Raw genomic sequence first — 19,437 nt, 5'->3', positions numbered from 1 at the left:
TTCCTTTTCTACTTACACCTTCTCCAACTCCAACCTGCCCCTGCTCTCTGCACAATTTCTCTGTCCTTCCAATCATTGCCATTGTTGTTCCCTTTACTTTCACCACTTCTTTTTCTCTTTCTCTTCTCAATCTTCAGATGGGGAAGTGCCAGACTAGTGGACAAGATAGAGGAGGGTGCCCTGGATGTCTAAATTAGCCCAGTCAGTTTCTCCTATGTGTGACAGCAAACTGTATTTCTTCCATCTATGTGGGGAGAAAAGCTTCTTCAGGTCTAAATGCATATAGGTATGTTATATCAGACATTTTTAGGAAAAAAACCTTAGCAGGAAAGTATATCTTCAAATAGCCTGAAAATAATAAAGATTCTTGGACAAGCCTGGTGGCGCAGGCGGTTAAGTGCACGTGCTCCGCTGCGGCGGCCCGGAGTTTGCCGGTTGGGATCCCTGGCGTGCACAGATGCACTGCTTGTCGAGCCATGCTGTGGTGGTGTCCCATATAAAGTAGAGGAAGATGGGCACGGATGTTAGCCCAGAGCCAATCTTCCTCGGAAAAAAGAGGAAGATTGGCATCAGATGTTAGCTCAAGGCTGATCTTCCTCACAAAGAAAAATGATAATAATAATAATAAAGATTCTCTATAGAGTCAATGTATCAGCTAGGTCTTGTTGACTGGCAAGTGACCGAAACCCCAACAGAGACTTGTGTAAGCAAAAGTAATTTATTGTTTCATATAAGATAATTATGAAATAATAAATTAATTATGAAATTAAAAAAATTTTTAAAGTAATTTTTAAAAAATAAACCTTTTATTTTAGAATGTTTTAGATTTACTAAGAAGTTACTAACATAGTATAGAAAGTCCACGTGCCCACATCCAGTTTTGCCTATTATTAACATCTTACATTAATATGGTACATTTGTTGTGTCTAATGAACCGACACTGATACATTGTTATTAGCCAAAGTCCATTCTTGAGTCAAATGTCCTTAGGTTTTACTTAATGCCCATTTTTTGTTCCAGGATCCCACATTACATTTAGTCAACATGCCTCCTTAGAAGCTTCTTGGCTGTGACAGTTTCTCACACTTTCCTTGCCTTTGATGATGTCGACTGTTTTGAGAGGTACCAGTAAGATATTTTGTAGAATGTCCCTCAACTGAGAATTGTCTCATGTTTTTCTCATGATTAGTCTGGGGTTTTAGGTTTTTGAGGTAGTGTTTGTCAGGTTTCTCCACTGTAAAGTCACTCTTTTTTCTCCCTTTTTGTATTATACTCTTCTCAAGGAAGGCACCATGTACAGTCCACACTAAAGGCGTGGGGAGTTATGCTCCGCTCCTGGGATGTGGTGTTTTTAACCACATTATTTGGAATTCTTTCTCACAAGAGATGTGTCCATTCTCCTCCATTTATTTATTTATGTAATCATTTATTTCTATCAGTGTAGACTCATAGATGCTTGTTTTATACTTTGGGTTATACTCCACTACTACTTTATTAATTTTGTTGCTCAGATTGTTCTAGCTTTGTCCATTTTTGGAAGCTCTTTCAGTTGGCTCCTGTGTCCCTTCGATATACACTCATTATTGTGAGATTTTTTAGTGAGGTGGGGCACATTTTTACTTTCTGGCACTTTCAGGCTCATCTTGTACATTCCAAGGCCAGCCTTAGATACCGCTATTTTTCCAATGGCTGTTCTTTTTACTGGAAATTGTGTTAGGAACCAAGATCTGGGTGCCAGGTACACTCATTGCTATGGGGATGTTGTTGTCTAGACTCTGTTAGCTGACAGAGCGAGGAAATGTATATGTGTGTGCTGGAGACTCAACTGATTTTATCTGGACTCAGGTTTTCTCTTTCTTTCACCCAGGCCCTCCATGTTTACTCAATGCTTGGACAGAAATTTTTCATACTTGCGAGGTGGCTGTGGCATCTTTAAAACTTAAGTCCCAAGGAATGGAGTAAAAGTCTCTTTCCCAGAATTCCCAACAAATTCCCACCAAGTCTCCTTGGTTCCTTTTAGGCAACATTTCAACTTGGCAACTGATCACTGTAGCCAAGAGAAATCAGATGTTCTTATCAGGTTAAGCCTGGGTCATTTGCTCCTCACTAGGGTTGGAAGATTGACCCTATTTTAAACCACACGGTCTGAGAACACAGGAGACGTGGATTTTCACATGGTTGATAGTGAAAAAAGGGAAAATATAGTTGTATGGTTGAAAAATAATAATTTCCACGACAGCCAATTACCACTACTTCTATGGATTCTGAAATTCTAAAACAGCCTACCACTTACTGTGAAGTTTTAAAAGAAAATAAAATGGTTGCTTTTATAAAAAGATGCATCAGTGAATGGCTTGGGCTCGATTGGTAGCAAATGAACCTTCATAACTTCTGAAAATTGAATAGTACTTTACTATATCTTTGCATATGAGTATTTTCTACTTTGAAACTATAAATGCAGAGAGCAAATGCATTGTCAGATTCCTTTCTGTTTGCTTTTAACGATAATTTCCCTTTTACAAAAATGGAGCATTTAGTCTGGGAGGGAATAAAATCTGTTGTCCTTTGTGATTACTGCTTCATTTTGACTCTCTCCAGTGGTTTTCTTTCTTTACCTCTTTCAAGAACATATTCAAAGGGAAACTAGACAGCTTGAGGTTCATTTATTAAAATGTTAAGGCACTTTCTTTTTTTCCACTTCAAGGAAGTTTGTAAAATATTGTAAAAAGGAAGGACTATAGGATGGAAGGATTATGGGATGGCATTATAACTGAAACTACTAGTGTGATCTGAAGTTTTTGGGATTTTTTTTAGTAAGGCTTTCATGCCCCTTTTTAATTAAACCAACAATTAACAGAATAAGAATTCCAATGTAAAAGGATTATTTTCAAATTCATCCCTTGCAAAGACATGCTAGTTTTAAGATATTAGCAGTCACTTCAAAAAGTTGAGTCCGTTTTTATCTGAAGGCCATTATTAGTTCTGTTTATATTTGTTAAGATTATTTTTGCTTTTATCTCATTGCTCTTAAAAAACTACTCATGCATTGTATGGATCTAAGGGATTACAAAACAAAATATTAAAAATGCTTCTAATTTGAATTTTTAAATGCATTGCTGCTTAGGTCCCTGTGAAATGTGTTCAAATTGTAGTTGAGGCACAAATATCTTGGATGACCTCTAAATTTAAAATCCGTGAAATGAACTTAATCAAATTGGTAACTCTGAATTAAAACTTTGGTGATTTGGAACCCTTAGAAAATTAGACTTCCAGAATTTTTTTTTGAGGAATGCAGTAATGATACTTTGAGTTAGAAGACTTTTTTTTTTTTAGCTCTTTTGACAAGAATCTTTCCCAATTCTTCTCTGCCGTAAGCAGTGGATACTGGCCGTAATTTATTTTCTTGACTCTATTACAATCTTCCTCTTTTTCGAGTGCTGGATATTCTAAAAATATTTAAGTTTTGTCTTAAAAATGTTCCAAAAATGTAAGTTCCTCACAAATATAATGTACAACTTGGGATAAGCATATCCATTCAATATTTTAAGTAAATTTTATTAACAATTATATATTGAAAATATTTGATGTACCGAACATGGTGATGATAAGTGCTTTTTACATATTTCACTTCATTTACTCTTTATATTTTAAGAAGGTAGGTATTAAAATCTCCATTTCAGAGAAGAGGAAACTAAGGCTCAAAGAGCTTAAATTAATTATGGTCATACAGAAGAGCCAGGATTCAAATCTATCTGTAGAATATGACATACTATATCTAAAAACTAAAAAAGAGAAGAGCCATTGTAACAGACCAAAAAAAAAATTTAAGTAAGCATTGGTTGTTCAGAAGAGACCCTCCTCCATGATTCTTCCATGCTTCTACAAGGCTTTCTAGGTGTGCAAGGCCCTTACCCCTCCTTACCCAGGACATTTCTCAGGCTTGTTTATAGGAAGTAACCCTGAGGGATGACGTAATGCCTCCCTTTGGAATAAACAGAAGGCTTTCTATAAAAGCAGTGGATTCCCCAATTGCAGAGTTTCTCTCCTGTAATTTCAGCCTCTTATAATTGTTCCTTGCATTTAATGCTTATTTTCGTTCAGGATATGGTTGATGCAAGAATTCAAGGAAAAAGAGTGAGTTATTAAAAGAATAAATACCAGAAACACATTTTCCAATTATTATGTCTAATTGTGACCCTTAATTATCCTAAAAAGACAAACCAAACCAAACAATTGAATTCAATAGAAATAATAGCTATTTTTTAGTGTCTACTATGTGCCAGGTAAACTCTTAATGCTTTATGTTGTTTTACTCCTTGCAGCAACACTTCGAGGTAAGTAATATTATTATCCCCATTTTACAAATGAGGAAACTGAGGCCTAGAGGCATTAAATAGTTTGCCAGAGGTTTCGTAGCTAGTAAGTGATGGAGTAAGGCTCTGAACGTAGCCTTTCTGGTTCCAACACCCAGGCTCTCAATCACCTCATTAGGAAGTTACCACTATTTTTTTGGTAATAAACGGGAGCTTTTATAATGAGTTGCTGTTTGGCATTCAACTTTTATCAAGAAATGTATAATGAAAAGCACTGTGCAAAGAATAGGGTCCTGGAGATGCTTCTGCTACATACACAATAGGAACCTGAGGAAGATCCTGTCTTATCAAAAGGACTGCATGGGATGGGGCGAGTATTTATTATACGTTATGTTAGGGCCATTTGTACTTCGTAATTCTCATGAAAGTGGATTTATCTTGGCAAGAATCAATACTACAAATATTGCTCCAAGTCCTAGTTATAAAACCGAAGTCAAAACAGATGTCCAGATAAATGCTTCCAAAGCGCACAAGAATGGAGTTAACTAAGGGGACCACCCTAGCTCTTTATTGCTAAGCGTCTGAGGATGGCAGTTCCCCTGGATCAATCTCTCAATTATGATTTCCAGACTTTTTTTTTTTTCCTTTCTTTTTCAGGAGTATTCCCTGGGGACTTTTGGGGCTCTACACACATCTAAAATCCGGGGACCGATGCTGGGCATGTAAGAACCAAGAGAAGGCAATTTAAGGGAGAAAATGGAGACAGAAATGACAGGGTCAAAAGGAAAGACAACCAAGCTGCCTGGGTAAGAAAATGTGTATAATCCAAGAGGGCTGTTCCTGCCATTTTATCTTGTCCACTGCAGGAGCGGCGTCCCCAGCTCGCAGGGTAACTAGGCAACGACGTTGCCCTGGTAACCTGGGTGACGCGGAGGGCTCCCGGTGGGAGGGGTGAGGGCGTGTCAGGCTCTCGCGAGAGCTGCGAGGGGCCGTCGCCCGGCATCTTCGGGTTGCCCTTAGCGACGCGCTGGCGGCCGGGAGCTCCGCCATGGCCGCTCCCGAAGGGATGCCCAGCTCGGCCCTGCGGGTCCTGGAAGAGGCGTTGGGCGTGGGCTTGACCACCGCCGGGGACACCGCGGACGCGGTGGCCGCCGAGGGCGCCTACTACCTGGAGCGTATCCTTCCCGGGGGGCTGTTGGGGACCAGGGCGCGGGCTCGCCGCGGGGGGCGCCCTGTGAGCCTCGGGGCCACCGAGCCGTCCCTGGTGCCCTGATGCTGCCCGCTGAGTTTGTCTCCCTGTAGGAATGTGTTCCCGCTGGAAGAAGAGCCGGAAGACCTTCAGGAGTCTGTGTTCAGTAACCGCTCAGTACACTTGGGATGGAAGTTTTATTTAAGGCAGCGCAACAGTGTTCCAACCCTCCTTTCCCCTAGTGGTGTTCCTGAGTAAGCCCCAAGGCTTCAGAATACCGCGGGAACAAATTCGGCAGGGGACCGTGAGGAGCTTAGGGAAAGCCCTCTGCCTTTGGGCTTGAACGAGCTCAAGCTCTGAATGGCGGACCTGTGATCCTGTAAATGGCCCCCTTGTCCAGTGCTTAAATGATTTGTTTGGGTAGCATCAACTTCCTGGGTAGTTTCAATTTTGGCTATTTAATAATAATAATTACTCTTCCCTGCCCCCCCCCCCCCAACCGTTAGCAATTAAATGATGGCCCGGTGAGCTGACAAGGCTCAGAGGTGTTAGGAAGAAACCAGATGGTGATGAGCAATTATCAGTAGAAGTACCAGAAAAATGGAATAGCCACATCTGGATATGTTTGTTTTTGGTGAGGAAGATTAGCCCTGAACTAACATCTGTTGCCAATCGTCCTCTTTTTGCTGAGGAAGGTTGGCTCTGGGCTAACATCCATGCCCATCTTCCTCCACTTTGTACGTGGGACGCCTGCCACAGCATGGCTTGATAAGCAGTGAGCAAGTCCTTGCTTAGGATCTGAACCTGTGAACCCCGGGAAGATGAGGCAGAGCGTAAACTTAACCCGTATGCCCCCAGGCCAGCCCCAGATTCCATTATTATTTTTTTTTTTGGTTGGCGGGAGAGGAAGACCAGCTTGAGCTAACGTCCGATGCCAGTCCTCCTCTTTTTGCTGAGGAAGACTGGCCCCGGGCTAACATCCGTGCCCATCTTCCTGTACTTTATAAGGGATGCTGCCACAGCATGGCTTAACAAGTGGTGAGTTGGTGCGCGCCCAGGATCCGAACCTGTGAACCCCGGGTCACGGCAGCAGAGCAGCACACTTAAGCGATAGGCCACCAGGGCCCCCCGCCGTTCCATATTTTTTTGTGTAAGGCTTCTGAGCTCCCCTCCTCTAGGCCTACAGAGTACTGGTACTGGAGAGATGGGGACGGTTCAAGAGAAAAAGATATCTAACCTTTTCTTTCAGGCAGATAGGAGAGAGATGGTTATCTGTTTTATTCTTAGAGAGATAAGGAAACTCCAGATATACCTTATCTTATTTTTTTTGTCCAACTCTAATCCCCCCAGCTTTAATTCAAGATTTCCGAGATCCAGCAGGGATTCATTTTGTGGGCTCTGGCACACTGATTAACCTGTCCTGACTCAGGCTCAGTTCACATCGTGCTGCAGGGAGCTTTGAAGAACTTAGTTGAAAAGATCAAAGAAAATATGTAGTATTTTTTATTCCATGCAAACATGATTGTTACAGGAATACAAGTTTGAATAGTTTGAAATCAATTTGAATGATATATGTGGGTGCTCTAGTGTCTTAAATGAGGTTTTATATTAGGTTTTCGTAGCTCTAACAAGCTGTCTTTTTCACTAATATTCCTTTTTAAATTCTAAAACAAGCCAACAATTCTTCCAGAGCTTATCTACATCAAGTATAAAGGTATCCAGTGTCCTTGCTAGTGAATATTAGCAGGGCTCTTATCAGGCATCTTATCATTTTTGTATGCATTAAAATGATTCCTATCACACATAGTTTAATTGTTAACATGAGCATCACATAGTGAGGTAACTTTTTGCAAACATCTTTGTGAAATTAATGGTGGGACTCCAATATAGCACAACTTTCAGCAATGAAAATCAGGTTTACTTAATTTGAAGGGACATCACTGAGTCCCAGCTGCCAACATATCACAGTTTGCAAAAAAACCTGTCTTACGAAGATTTCTGCAAATAATCACATTTCCAAATATAAAGAACTCTAACTTTTCATGATTTTATTCTCTAGTTTGTGGATTATCGAGCACCTTTGCTTTTCTTCCATCTCTCCGTGGTTGATTGACTGTTCTTTTGGGTTTCGCCCAAAGAGTAGTCAGAGAGTAACAAAACTAAACATTTAACCAATCAATTTTCCTACGTTCAATGTTCCACTAAGAAGGTTAGTCATAGGAGAGACTTTAACTCTTAGTTAAAATGAAGTTGAGGATTACTTTTGAATGCCAATTATCCCTACATCCCTGGGCTCTCTTAACATGCACAATTAAGAGTTGACTGTATAATATTATTTGACGTTGTTTCTTAAGGCAATTATGATAGTTGCTGAAGTGAGATTTTCTTAGGTTTAAAGTCTTTAGCTCTCAGGTAATTCAATTGAGCTATTGTAGTGGATAAATAAAAATTATAATATGCCCAAATGAATCTGAAATCTGATGTTCTCTACTTTGCACATATACTTAATCACTTCTAATCTACTGCATTTGGTCCTGGACTTCCCTTATTTATGACTGAACAGATGCTCCTAGAACACTAGACAATGAGCTGTCAATGTTTAGCAAGGCTTTGAAAGAGGTTAATTTGAATTCTCCAGGAAATCACCCTTTTATTTGCTCTTAGACATGTATAGATTAATGTGGCCCAAACTAGAAACATAGCCAGGACCCACCATGGGGGAAATGGCTTCGTTAATAGAGGCCCCACATTCTTTATGACAGTTTAGAGGATGTGTTCAGGAAAAAGAATTCTTACCCTTGCAACACTCCTCCCTTGTAACCTCCTAGCTGTAATGATGCTACCTGTTTGTCTTCTGAAGCACTTCACAATATCATTGCTTTTAAGTATTAAACTTCCACAAGGCAAGATACAAACGTACATGACGTAGTTCTTATCTTACTTAGCTATCTCCAGAGCTTTAAGAAATCTGGTCATGGAATACACGAATCCTCTGGAGAACTCTTCATTAGGAAGATATTTGCAGCATTGTAAAATATAAGGCTCGATTTTAACTATGTGATCTGTAAAGGGGCAGGTAGGTGTTTCTAGAATTTGTAAAGAAGGTTGGTTGTTTTTGTGAATGAGTCCTCTATTAGAAATCAATACAACTTGGGTGAGGTTTTCAATTGCAGTGTTGATCAGCTGCCTATTAATGTGTGGCTGCAGACATCTGGGACTGCCCAGTTCAATTGGGAGATGCAGGCTGGGATGAACTGTACTAGGAAAGCTAACACTTAATTGATTTTGTTGCTACTTGTCTAAAGAAAGATGTTGTTCAAGGGAGAGGAATGGAATACATGGACTCTAGGAAAATGGAGCCCCCAAAGTATTGTTTTGTTACTTACCTCTTTATGCTGCTTCTCTGCTCCCCTAACTAGCTTTTGATTATTATTTCATCTTTCTAGGCATTCTGACTAAGAATTTGGCTTCTTAGCTTGTGGACATAAGTTTACTGGCCACTGAAAAAATCTCCTCTGGTCCCAACAGCAGTATCTGAGGTTTGAGTGAGTTTAAGCCAGTCCTTTGAGGCTAATCAACTCTGGATGTAGTCCCAAAATTAACTGTTTCTGATAATGCAAAATTAAGGATTCCAGACCCTGAAATATGGTGATCACACTAAACTGATACCCCATCCAAGATGATTGCTTCTCTTCTTAAGTGACATCCCTAGCCATTCTTTCTTTGCAATAGTAATGTTCACTGATAACTTTAATTAAAATGGAACTTTTGTTATTTTTAACAATTATTTTATTATTTATTTCTTTTAACCTTTAGTTATTTTTTTCTCTCTAAGATGTTACTTCTCTGGAATGCTTATAGTATTAAGTGAGAAGATATTTGTAAAATCCTTAATAAACATTGTGTACTCAAGTAGTGTATTTCTTATTATCACTGGAAAACTGAATTTGCCCATGGGTGCTTAGTTGCACACTACATATATTCAGATAAAAAGGAGAGACAATCTGAATGTAGAATCTAGACCAAGAGGCCTGTTACTAAACCCAAGTGCTGAATTTTACATGCATGAAAATCATAGGCTATTTGGAGAGAAAAAATTGTGTTTTGTTCTGTGTCCTCTAGTCTAGGCAGACTTTAATGTGCATATGAATCAAAGATATGGATCTTTCGATGAAGATGCTAATTCAGTAAGTCCGGGTCAGGGCTGAGAGTCTGCATTGTTAACAAACTCCCAGGTGCTGCTGGTCTAAGGACTGTAATTGGAGTAGCAAGGCTGTAGACAAGTATCTTAACCTCTAGCCTTTATGTTTTCAGATAGAGGCATAATGTGTAGAGCTCATATCTTTGGATCTCCTGGCTTAGAAGTTGGAAAAACTTACACCACCACCCACTATGAGAACTATAAGTCTATGTGTTGAAAGTTATTTTCCAGCTTCTGAGACAGAAGATGTGCAACAACTGTCTAGGGCAGAGGTGGCCAATAATTTTCCACTCTTGCCAATTCTGTTGAATTGGTAGTGGTTCCCTAGCATGTGGTGTTAATAAGAATTCTGAGACCTCATGAAGACTCAGTGGGAAAGACTGCAGGAAGCAAACTACAATGGGAAAAGCGGCAGCGAATGTGCCAATTATTTTCCATCTTTGGTCTATATTATTTAGTTAACTCACTTTATTTAAACTGGCATTCCTAAGAAAGGGAACATCACTGTGAAGTTTGCTATTTATAGTACTTTTCTTTTATTTCAGTTTAGTAAGGAAAATGTTAATCACGGAAGATCCAGGCTAGATTTTAGATTGCCTCTGTGTGCGTTGACTCTGCAGTGATGGCAAAGATTACAAAGCAATTTCTGTCTATAGTAGCTTTGGGAAATCATGTGAAATATAATTAGCTATATGTTTCACTCCAGTTCTTATAAAGATGCTGCTCCTGGCAGTGATCACTATGTACAAAGGCAGTAGTGGAAAGGACCAGTGTGTGAGAAACTTTGTGTGCTGCTCACATCTGAAAATTCTTCATTTCTTTCTGGCTGTTTGTCCATTTGCAGAATCTTGTCTGTGACCCCGTCGTACCTACTGTTACCTCAAGCTCTGCTCCACGAGACCAGCTGAAATGCTTCTGTGGGGCTTCTTGCATTGTGTCTTCTGTAGTACTGTGATGGACTTAGGGTGTATATTGGCCTATTTACTGGTAGGATCTACAAGGTCAGCATCTGGTGCAGATTCTGCTCGTCACCCACAGTGACAAAGTACAGGGAACTGATTCATAATTTGCAAACTCACAAGTACTACTAAATTCCGTCTGGAGCAAGTGGAGATGTGGAGGAGTGGGCCCCTCGGTCTGAGTCTAGGCTATGACTCTAGGATATAGACCCTGGCCTGGAAGTGGGTGGTGCTGTGGGCCATGGCTGCAGGCCAGAGAGGAAGGGGAGCCACAGTCAGTACTACCCTGGCAAGAGCAGACTAGAAAGCCAGGCACAATATTAAGTGTCAAGTTCCAGCTGGTAGAAAGGTAAGAACTAGATCTGAAGGGAATAGACAGGGTGGAAAACAATGAATTTTGGAAATGGAGTTCAAGGATATTCTTTGAAGGAATACTAGGCAGATAATGGGAAGGGAGTTTTGTAAGGGCTCAGAGTCGGCTTGGCATTAAGAAACTGATTTTAAGCCAGAGTGCTGGTTTATTACTCCGCAGTGGAATAATAACTTTGCGTGAGAACTGCGAGCAGCTTAATTGTATAGACGTTTCCGGGAGAATAGGATCAGAGAGATTAGATTACACATGAGAAAGTTGCCCAGTAAAAGTACAACCAGAATAAAAGGTTTTATTTTTCAGGGATTTCTTGATGACTTGCCCATTTCCACTCTGGCAGTATTGCTTCTAAAGCAGTGTTTTCCAGCCTTTTCCACACATGGTGCTCCATCAGATCCTGCTTCACTCTGTCTTTCTGGCTCCCCCAAGGGCCAGGGGGATTAATATCTGTACAATCCGCAGTGTTCTTTTTATGAGAAGCTAAGAGTATCATTTCTCTCAGACTTTGGAACCAGAAGTTGCTGTACATCTGCTGAGAAACTCATCTGTTTTCATTGGGCGGATACTGAATTGGTATCTGATTACATTCCCCTCTTTACCCTGACTGCTGGGAAGCTTCAAGTCAGGCCTGTGGCTTATGATTAACGAAGTTCATGAGACTTGATGGCATGTACTGCATCTTTTCCGTTATCTTATTTCTACTATTTCCCTTTTTTCCTCTAATTTCCGTATTCATTTATTTTTATATTTTGTACTGTGTGCACATTTGTAAGCTGCCGCAGAATTGTTTGGGGATTCGTTGGTGCATTTGTCCATGTGTTGCTGGCCGGCCAGCCAGATAAACAGAAGCATACAAACATACATGCCAAAAAGTATATTTATTTCTTCAGTAACGCTGCAACATCACATTTCAGCTGAGTTGCTTCTGGGAAGATTTTCTGTGCAAATCGTTTTGTGGATACCACAAATACCAGCCAAGGAGAATACTAGTTCCTGTTTTGAGTATTTGTCCTCTGCCTGACCTTTTGTCTCATTAATCTCTTGCCCTTGGTTAATTTAATCTTTGAGTCTGTAGCCCTGTAGCTCTTTTATACTTCTTCTTCCTTTAGGGTCTTCAAATTGAGATATTTAAATGATTTGCTTTAGCCGTTGTGAATATCACACCGGAGAGTTTAGAAAACAAATAGATGAGAGTTCGTTACCTAAGAAGTTAGTAAAAATTGCACATTCCTGTTGTGTCACTCTAGAAACTGTATGGTACAGTAGGAAATTTGTGATGTTTTTATTCAGAAAACTTCTCTTTGTCACTCATAGCTATGTGAATTTTGGCAAATCTTTTAATCTCTCTGATTCAGTTTCTTTTTTTTTATTTAGAGATAACTATATCTGTGCCATTCAATCTCACAGGATTGTTGTGAGAATAAATGTGGTTACGGTTCATGTGACAATACTTTTTAAACTTTATAAAATGGTAGTTATATTTTCACTTAATCTTTTTGATTGTGGGGAAACAGAATATATTATTAGTGATTAAAAGCTGTTGCCTTGCATATTTTCTGGATAGTAGTGTACAAGTGTTGTTTGATATTTCTGAAGCTTTGAGGACAAATCACTTTTTCCCTTTACACAGTGCCATGTTTAACAACCTATGCTTTGATGTTTCTTGCTTACAATAATCTTGTCAATTGGATTATTTACAATTTTAAAGTCTATGCAGATAATTTTAGAATATTTATTTCTTTGTGAAATTTGTTATGGTATGAGCAGTGATAAAGGATAGCATTGTTTTTCTGGAGACTTAAAGACAAGTGACTTCTTACAAAAGCAACTCTGGTAGCTGTCTCGCAGAAGGGGGCATACTTTTCCATAAAAGAGAGGCTGACTTCCTGTAGCTGAACCTCAGGAAATTTTATCTTATCAAGTGAAAATGTGTCAGAAAAATATAAATCTAGAAAAGGAAGAAGATTTAGAATGTCGTTTATTTATCCATTCATCTTAACATAGGGAGGAATTAGGCCATGGGAGACTTATGAGACTTCTCCACAGATACTCATCTCTTTCTAGAACAAGGAAAATAATAGGAAGCACTTGTATAGCATTTACTATAAGCCAGGCACCATTCTAAAAGATTTACATATGTTAACTCTTTTAATACTCTTGAAACCCTATAAGGTAGTGTGGTAGCTGGCCTCCAAAATGATGCCCAGTGATTCCCACTTCGTGATCTGGTATTCGTGCTCTTGTATAGTCCCCTCACATACTGGATAGGGTTGACCTATGTAACCAGTAGGATGTTGAATAAATGATGATGTGTGATGTTTGGTGATGAAAGATATCGTGGTTTCCACTTTGTTTTCTTGGATTGCTTATTCTGGGGGTAGCTGGCCACCATGTCTTGAGGATGCTTAAGCTTCTTAAGAAGCCCATGGAGAAACCCACATGGGGAGGAACTGAGACCTCTGGCCAACAATGTCAGTGAGCCATCTTGGACTGTGATTCTGTCTGCCATCTTGACTGAGACCTCATGAGACACTCCAAATCAGAATCCTCCAGCTAAGCCACTACCGAATTCTTGACCACAGAAACTATGAGATAATGGATGCTTATTTTTCTTTTAAGCCCTCAGTTTTGGGGAGTTTGTTATGCAGCAATAAATAAATAATACAGATTTTGGTACCTAGAAGTGGGTTTCTAACATTATTTTAAAGTATCAGAATGGCTTTGACACTAAGCATTGGGCAGGTGTTGCTAGTACTTTAAGGAGGATGTTAGTGAAAGCAAAAGTACCTTGAACAGACTGTTAGTGGAAGCCTGACGGTCTTTAAGGAGGCTGCTGGCAAGGGATTAAGGGAGAGTGAGGCAAGTGTTATTGGAAAGTGTTCCAAAGCAATAGATAACTAATATAAGTAGGGACTTCATTCCTGGTATTGAATAGGGGTGAGGTGAGTTCAAGGTTATGGGATGGATTGCAGCTATGCAACTTTTTTTTCTTGTGGTAGTTTAATCTGCTTTTAATTAGTTATTTTTTGAGCCTAAATTACTTTTCTTCAGATTATTGGGCTAGACACTTGTGTTTGACAATAAAATACTGGCCCTTTGACAGGTATCTGGTTCCTGAGGACTGGCCATAACTGAACTAGGCTCAAGTGTCACCTCAAGTGGTAAAGCCAACAGTGAAGAGTTATTGCTTATGATGGGGCTGAGTAAGAGAAATGCATTACCCGTCTTTTAGAGGTTTAGAACTGTGGGGAAGGTGATTGGCAAATACTTCAAGTGTTTACATAGCACAGAAAGCCCATACGGAATAACGAGATGTAGTCTATATAGTGAAACCTGAACTTCTGGGGCTGATTCCCAACTCTGCTAGGTTCTGGCTGTGTAACCTTGTGCCTCTGAGTCCTGATCTGTAAAATGGAGGTGATAATAGTCCCAGCCTCATAGGTAGGATGAGGATCAAATGAGTGAATACATGTAAAACCCTTAGGACGGTGCCTGTCTTCTGTTAAATGCCAATTAAGTGTTATCGGTTCTTATTACAAACAACAAGTTGTTATGTACGCTTTTAGCTAACTCTTGGAAGACAGAATAACAGAGACAATTTCCTATAACCAGCAACAAAATGAAAACTGGCTAATTTCATCTTTGATTTTCATAACCATCATTGTGCATTAAAGTGTTTAATTTCATACCTTTTAAACTTGGCATAGCCAAGTCTGTACATTGAAGAAAATGAAATCTGCCAACCAACAGAGTTGCATTACTGGTGTATGTTGTGATTTCTTTTAAAATTATATGTTATCTTGAAGTTTTCATTTGTAATTAGAGTAACTTGTAATTTTTGAAAGTCTTAGAGCAGTGCTGTTAGAATTTGTTAGAATCATTTCCATTGATATTTTAATGCTTATTGATAATTTATGAACTACTGAATTATTATTACTCTATAGTTTATATTTGCTTAAAAATTAGGCCACCTTTCCTGAGAAGAGAATGTAATTTTAAAATTGAGATATATAAGAAAAAGAGATTTAAGTAACTTTTATTGCTGAAAACATTGAAATGTGTTTTTTACTATTTTTTATATTTAAATATTGGTGTGCTTTTGTTTTTTTCATTCATAGTACTTTAAAACAAATAAAGAAGTCACACTGCATTTTGAATGACTCAGGAACTCTGGAAAATTTAGTGTAGTTTGAGATAAATTTGAAAAATTTACTTTCATATTTTTCCTATCCATCATTTCTCTCTTTCTAATTTATATTATGATACTATATACATTATTTTATAAGCCTTATTAGAATTGAGTTGGAAATATTTAAGTGGTAAATAGAAATGTAGTTCATGGGTTTGGGTTGTGTAGAACTATAATTTAAAATAAAATATTTTACTTTAAAACATCTCCTCTATTTGTAGGCTGTATGGGGAAGATAAAATTTTTAAAAAGAGCTTAAATTACAATATTTACCAACTTGGTAAGATAAGTAGATCTAATACTGTATTTTAAGGTCAAATCAATTTTAAATATAATCATTTATTCCATGTATTTTGAGATTAAAACTTGACAAGATTTCAGAGGTGACCATAACTGAAGCATCTGAAGATGATTATGAATATGAAGAGGTAATTTGTTCATTTTAGGTGTTTATTCTGAATTCATTACAGTCGTTCTTGTGAAATATTCATTTTATTTTGTTTTTGTCTTTTTTTTCCTTAAGAGATGCTAGATTTTCAACTGAATTTAGCTGAGTATTAGCTGGTTAAGAGTGAAGTATGAAAAATCTATTTAAGAATTTAGGTTGGTTGATGCATCGGCTCTTTTGTTTCTTCAGAGTCAGCTCTTATCACCTGCCTGGTGGATCCATCCTGTGCACCGTCATCTCTGTCCAGCAGGTGTTCCCTCTCCTGCAGCCTGTTCCTGGCGGGGATCCCAGATTCCCACTCCCTCCCTGGAGCTCAGACCCTATGCTTCCTCTCGGCTTAACTGTACTTCTGTCTAAGGTGGTTCCTGTCTCAAACTTTTCCTTCAATTCCTTCTTCCAATGAGACCTATCATTACCTCTGAGAGTAATGGAGGTCAAGTCACTCCTAGATGACAGAAGCTGCAAATGAAACTGTGGAAGCAAGCCTGACAGTCTGTGGCCTGGGCAAGCAAAAGACAGCACAAACATAGATGATAGACTTTTTTTATTAGTGCTGGTAAGATGGAGATAACATTAACACATGCCACATGAAATTACTGCATGAGTTAATTCATGTAAACTGTGATCAGCAGAGAAGAAGCATGCAAAAAGTGTTAACTATCATTAATATCATAATTAGAGTCAATCACATTCTCCCAAGAGCTTAACATGCAGGTAGTGAGTTCTGTTTTTTAATAGAGATTTATAGTTGCTAGTAGTTATAAAAAGGTAACGGTGGAGAAAACCTGGGATGAGGAGAGAATGGTGGCACTTAGATGGCCTAAGATTTTCTTCAACAGCGTTGTTAAACTACATTTGTCTTTATAAATAAGAGCAGATGTTCATAAGATAATCTCGAGTTTATTAGAAGTGACACTGAGTGATGTTTACAAGGAAGTCAGAAAGCTTCCTGCTTGTTAGTTATCCATGTTTCATAGAACTTCAGAATGACATGGTGTCTTACATAAAGTGTGTTTCTTTGATCCTTTGTTTTGTGAGGAAAAATTATTTCTGAAATGAAATAAGGTATTTTTATATTCCTGCTAACTCTCCTAACCTTCTTTTTCTCTGTGATTTATTTAGATACCAGATGACAATTTTAGCATTCCAGAAGGTGAAGAAGATCTGGCAAAAGCAATTCACATGGTCCAAGAACAGGCTATAGATACTCAAATTTTGGTGAGAATTTTGAACACAACCATAGCCTAAAGTTTAGCAGTGATACTTTTTATGTGAAATTTTGCAAGTCATTTAAACTTTAAGTACTTCATCTATTTATTGAATGCAGCCTGATCACCTGCTGTGCCTTTTTCTCTTCTATTTCTTTATCATCAAACCTTCACTTTGAGTAATCATATTTATTTTTCTTTGGATTCTCACTGTGCACATCATGGTTACTCTTGCATGACTTGGCAACAAATGATGCCTGCCCTCAGAACTCTGCCTCTTTAATCTCACTGGAGGTTAAACCAAGGATTTCCAACACTCATTTGCAGAATTTGGTATTGTATACCGATTCTACAGTCTGTTTTGTAAGCATTCTGTGTTTTTTTTTTTTTTATGGAAGTATTTAGGTTACAGGGAATGCTTAACATATCATGATTTTTGTCTTATGACCAAATTTTGCTAAAGAATATGGTGGAGGATCCTTTCTGATTATAATGCCACCAATTAAAAGACATAAAATGATGGCATTCCTATAAAATTGAAAACTCATTTAAAAATTGGCAATAGTTTAATGATGATGGCAAAAATATTTTTAAAAGTGCTTTATATTTTCATACTAACTCTAATTAAGAAGGATGCTTTTTTTCAATGATGAAAACTTTTCCTACTGTGAAATGTGGAGGAAATTGTGATACTCTTATCTAGTTGCAGATTTGACTTCCTCAGTGCAAAATAGTATGGGATAGACTTCACTCCATTCTCTGTCCTGTGTCAGTCTTTCCATATTTTGTAGATTTATTCAGTCTAGAAATCCAGTAACTCCTTTCCAAAATATCTGTCCACTCAAAATGTAAAAAAGCTCAAGAGGTTTGAATCCAGAATTGATTATATTCTGTTATAAATGGCTCATAGTAAACTGCATTCTCTAATGTATCCTGTGGATATAGTTCCTTCTAGGTAGACACAAAGTGGGGTCTACTACATAGACCTAGTAGTCTGTTGGATATCTCAATGCAATGATTTATAGGAATAGTTTTAAAATATAGGATTTTGAATGATGAGCAGCAAATAAACATGTCAGTTGCATGATATGTTTATTTGCTGCTCGTCATCGTCTCTCTTGCTTTGCATCATTAAGTAAAGAAGGATTTAAAAAAATATTTTATGTACCACTCAGTTGTATTGGTACTTGGTAAAGTAGATATGCCTGACACAGTGCTTGGCACATATTAGGCACTAAGTGAATAACAGTTGGGTAAGTGAATGGATAAATGAATCATTGAGTGAAGGAATTATGACCCAAACTGTGATTGCTTCCTTGTATGTGGTATCATGCTAGAAGGTGTTGTAAATCCAGAGATGAATCCAAGAATGACCACTGAGGAAGAAATACAAGGCACTGGCTGTCATATCCACTGAACCAAATATCAGTAATTCTCTCATCAATTTCTCAGAAGCTTTCTTTTATCATAACCTTGCAAGAGTTAACTTTCCAAATTTCTGGCATTTTTATAGCTGGTTGACTCTCATTTAACTTCTTTTTACCTATTTTTGAGTTCTTTGGAGTAACAATGCTATTCAGGAAATTCATAAAAATTGCTCTTAAGCTTTTAAAACTAAATATGGGTTAATTTTATGATAAGCATATCAGTTATGTATTTCTAACTTTTTTATTTCTGTAGTATTTTATCTTCAAAAACTACCTTTGAGTTGTGCCATGGGCATTCTGTTATAAAGAATATTTATTGCTTATGAAACCAGCTTCCTTTTGTTATGATCTTATTACATCTGTTTATAAATAAGGTATATTTTCTTCTGTGTTAGAGGACGCAGTCGTCCCTATTCAACGAGGACTTTTAAAATCCTCATTGAAGATTGCAAGTAAAAGGTCATCGTACTATTAGGAAAGTTGAATATAGTTGAAAAATAGGTAAAAAATAGTTGAAGTAGTTGAAAAGTTGAAAGTTGGAAATAATGTAAATAGTCTTATTTGTTAAAAAATTAACGAAGACTACTTATTTAATAGTTGACATACATTTAACTACATTCTTATGATTTTCTTTTAACCTTGGTGATATAGATGAAAAATTTGGGAATTGATTGCATATTTTATTTCACAAACTTTAAATTGTGTATTTTATACAATATCAGTTTCCTTAGTAGGTGCATGGGTTCTGAACTCTGAGATAAAATGTAGTTTCATTATATTAACAGGATTATAAATCTCGATATATAAGCAAGAGCCATGGAGTTTAAGGTGATTGGATTTCTGTTCTGGATGTTTCGAGGAGTGTGTATCAGATGTATTTAGGAAGAGATAGAAAGAAAACATTTATTTGAGAGGGCGGGAATCTACCAGCTGTGTTGCAACCATACAACATACATACATGCAAACATCCTGTAAGCAGCCCGCAGGCATCTTTAGAAACTACAGTAGGTCCAGGCTCTCTGTCCCCTTTTTCCTCCTGTGTTCCTGATGTCTTCAACTCCTGTCCATCGCCTCCTAAAATATCATATTCAAATTTTTGACCAAAAATGCCAGGGTAGCATTTATTATTGTAT

The 19,437-nt window shown here is 38.0% G+C and overlaps 1 protein-coding gene across 17 annotated transcripts in view; it reads left to right on the top strand.

Annotated features, from left to right (window-relative positions):
- The window catches only part of LOC106801446 (sperm-associated antigen 16 protein-like), a 162,622-nt gene that overhangs the window by 32,486 nt on the left and 110,699 nt on the right, over positions 1-19,437 (top strand). For 7 of the 17 annotated variants that reach the window (XM_087424856.1, XM_087424855.1, XM_087424858.1 and 4 more), the window contains exons 1-3: positions 5,132-5,488; positions 15,603-15,649; positions 16,792-16,887. In XM_087424856.1, the coding sequence (XP_087280982.1) occupies positions 5,362-5,488; positions 15,603-15,649; positions 16,792-16,887 (270 nt within the window). In that variant the 5' untranslated portion in view covers positions 5,132-5,361. The other 10 variants (XM_087424864.1, XM_087424863.1, XM_087424859.1 and 7 more) reach the window with 4 other exon arrangements.

Source organism: Ceratotherium simum, chromosome 37, assembly GCF_057802395.1.
Source record: "Ceratotherium simum simum isolate JZ-2026a chromosome 37, ASM5780239v1, whole genome shotgun sequence".
NCBI classification, from domain to species: domain Eukaryota; kingdom Metazoa; phylum Chordata; class Mammalia; order Perissodactyla; family Rhinocerotidae; genus Ceratotherium; species Ceratotherium simum.
The sequence above is the reverse complement of the archived record's forward strand: the minus strand, read 5'-3'. Positions and strand labels throughout refer to the sequence as shown.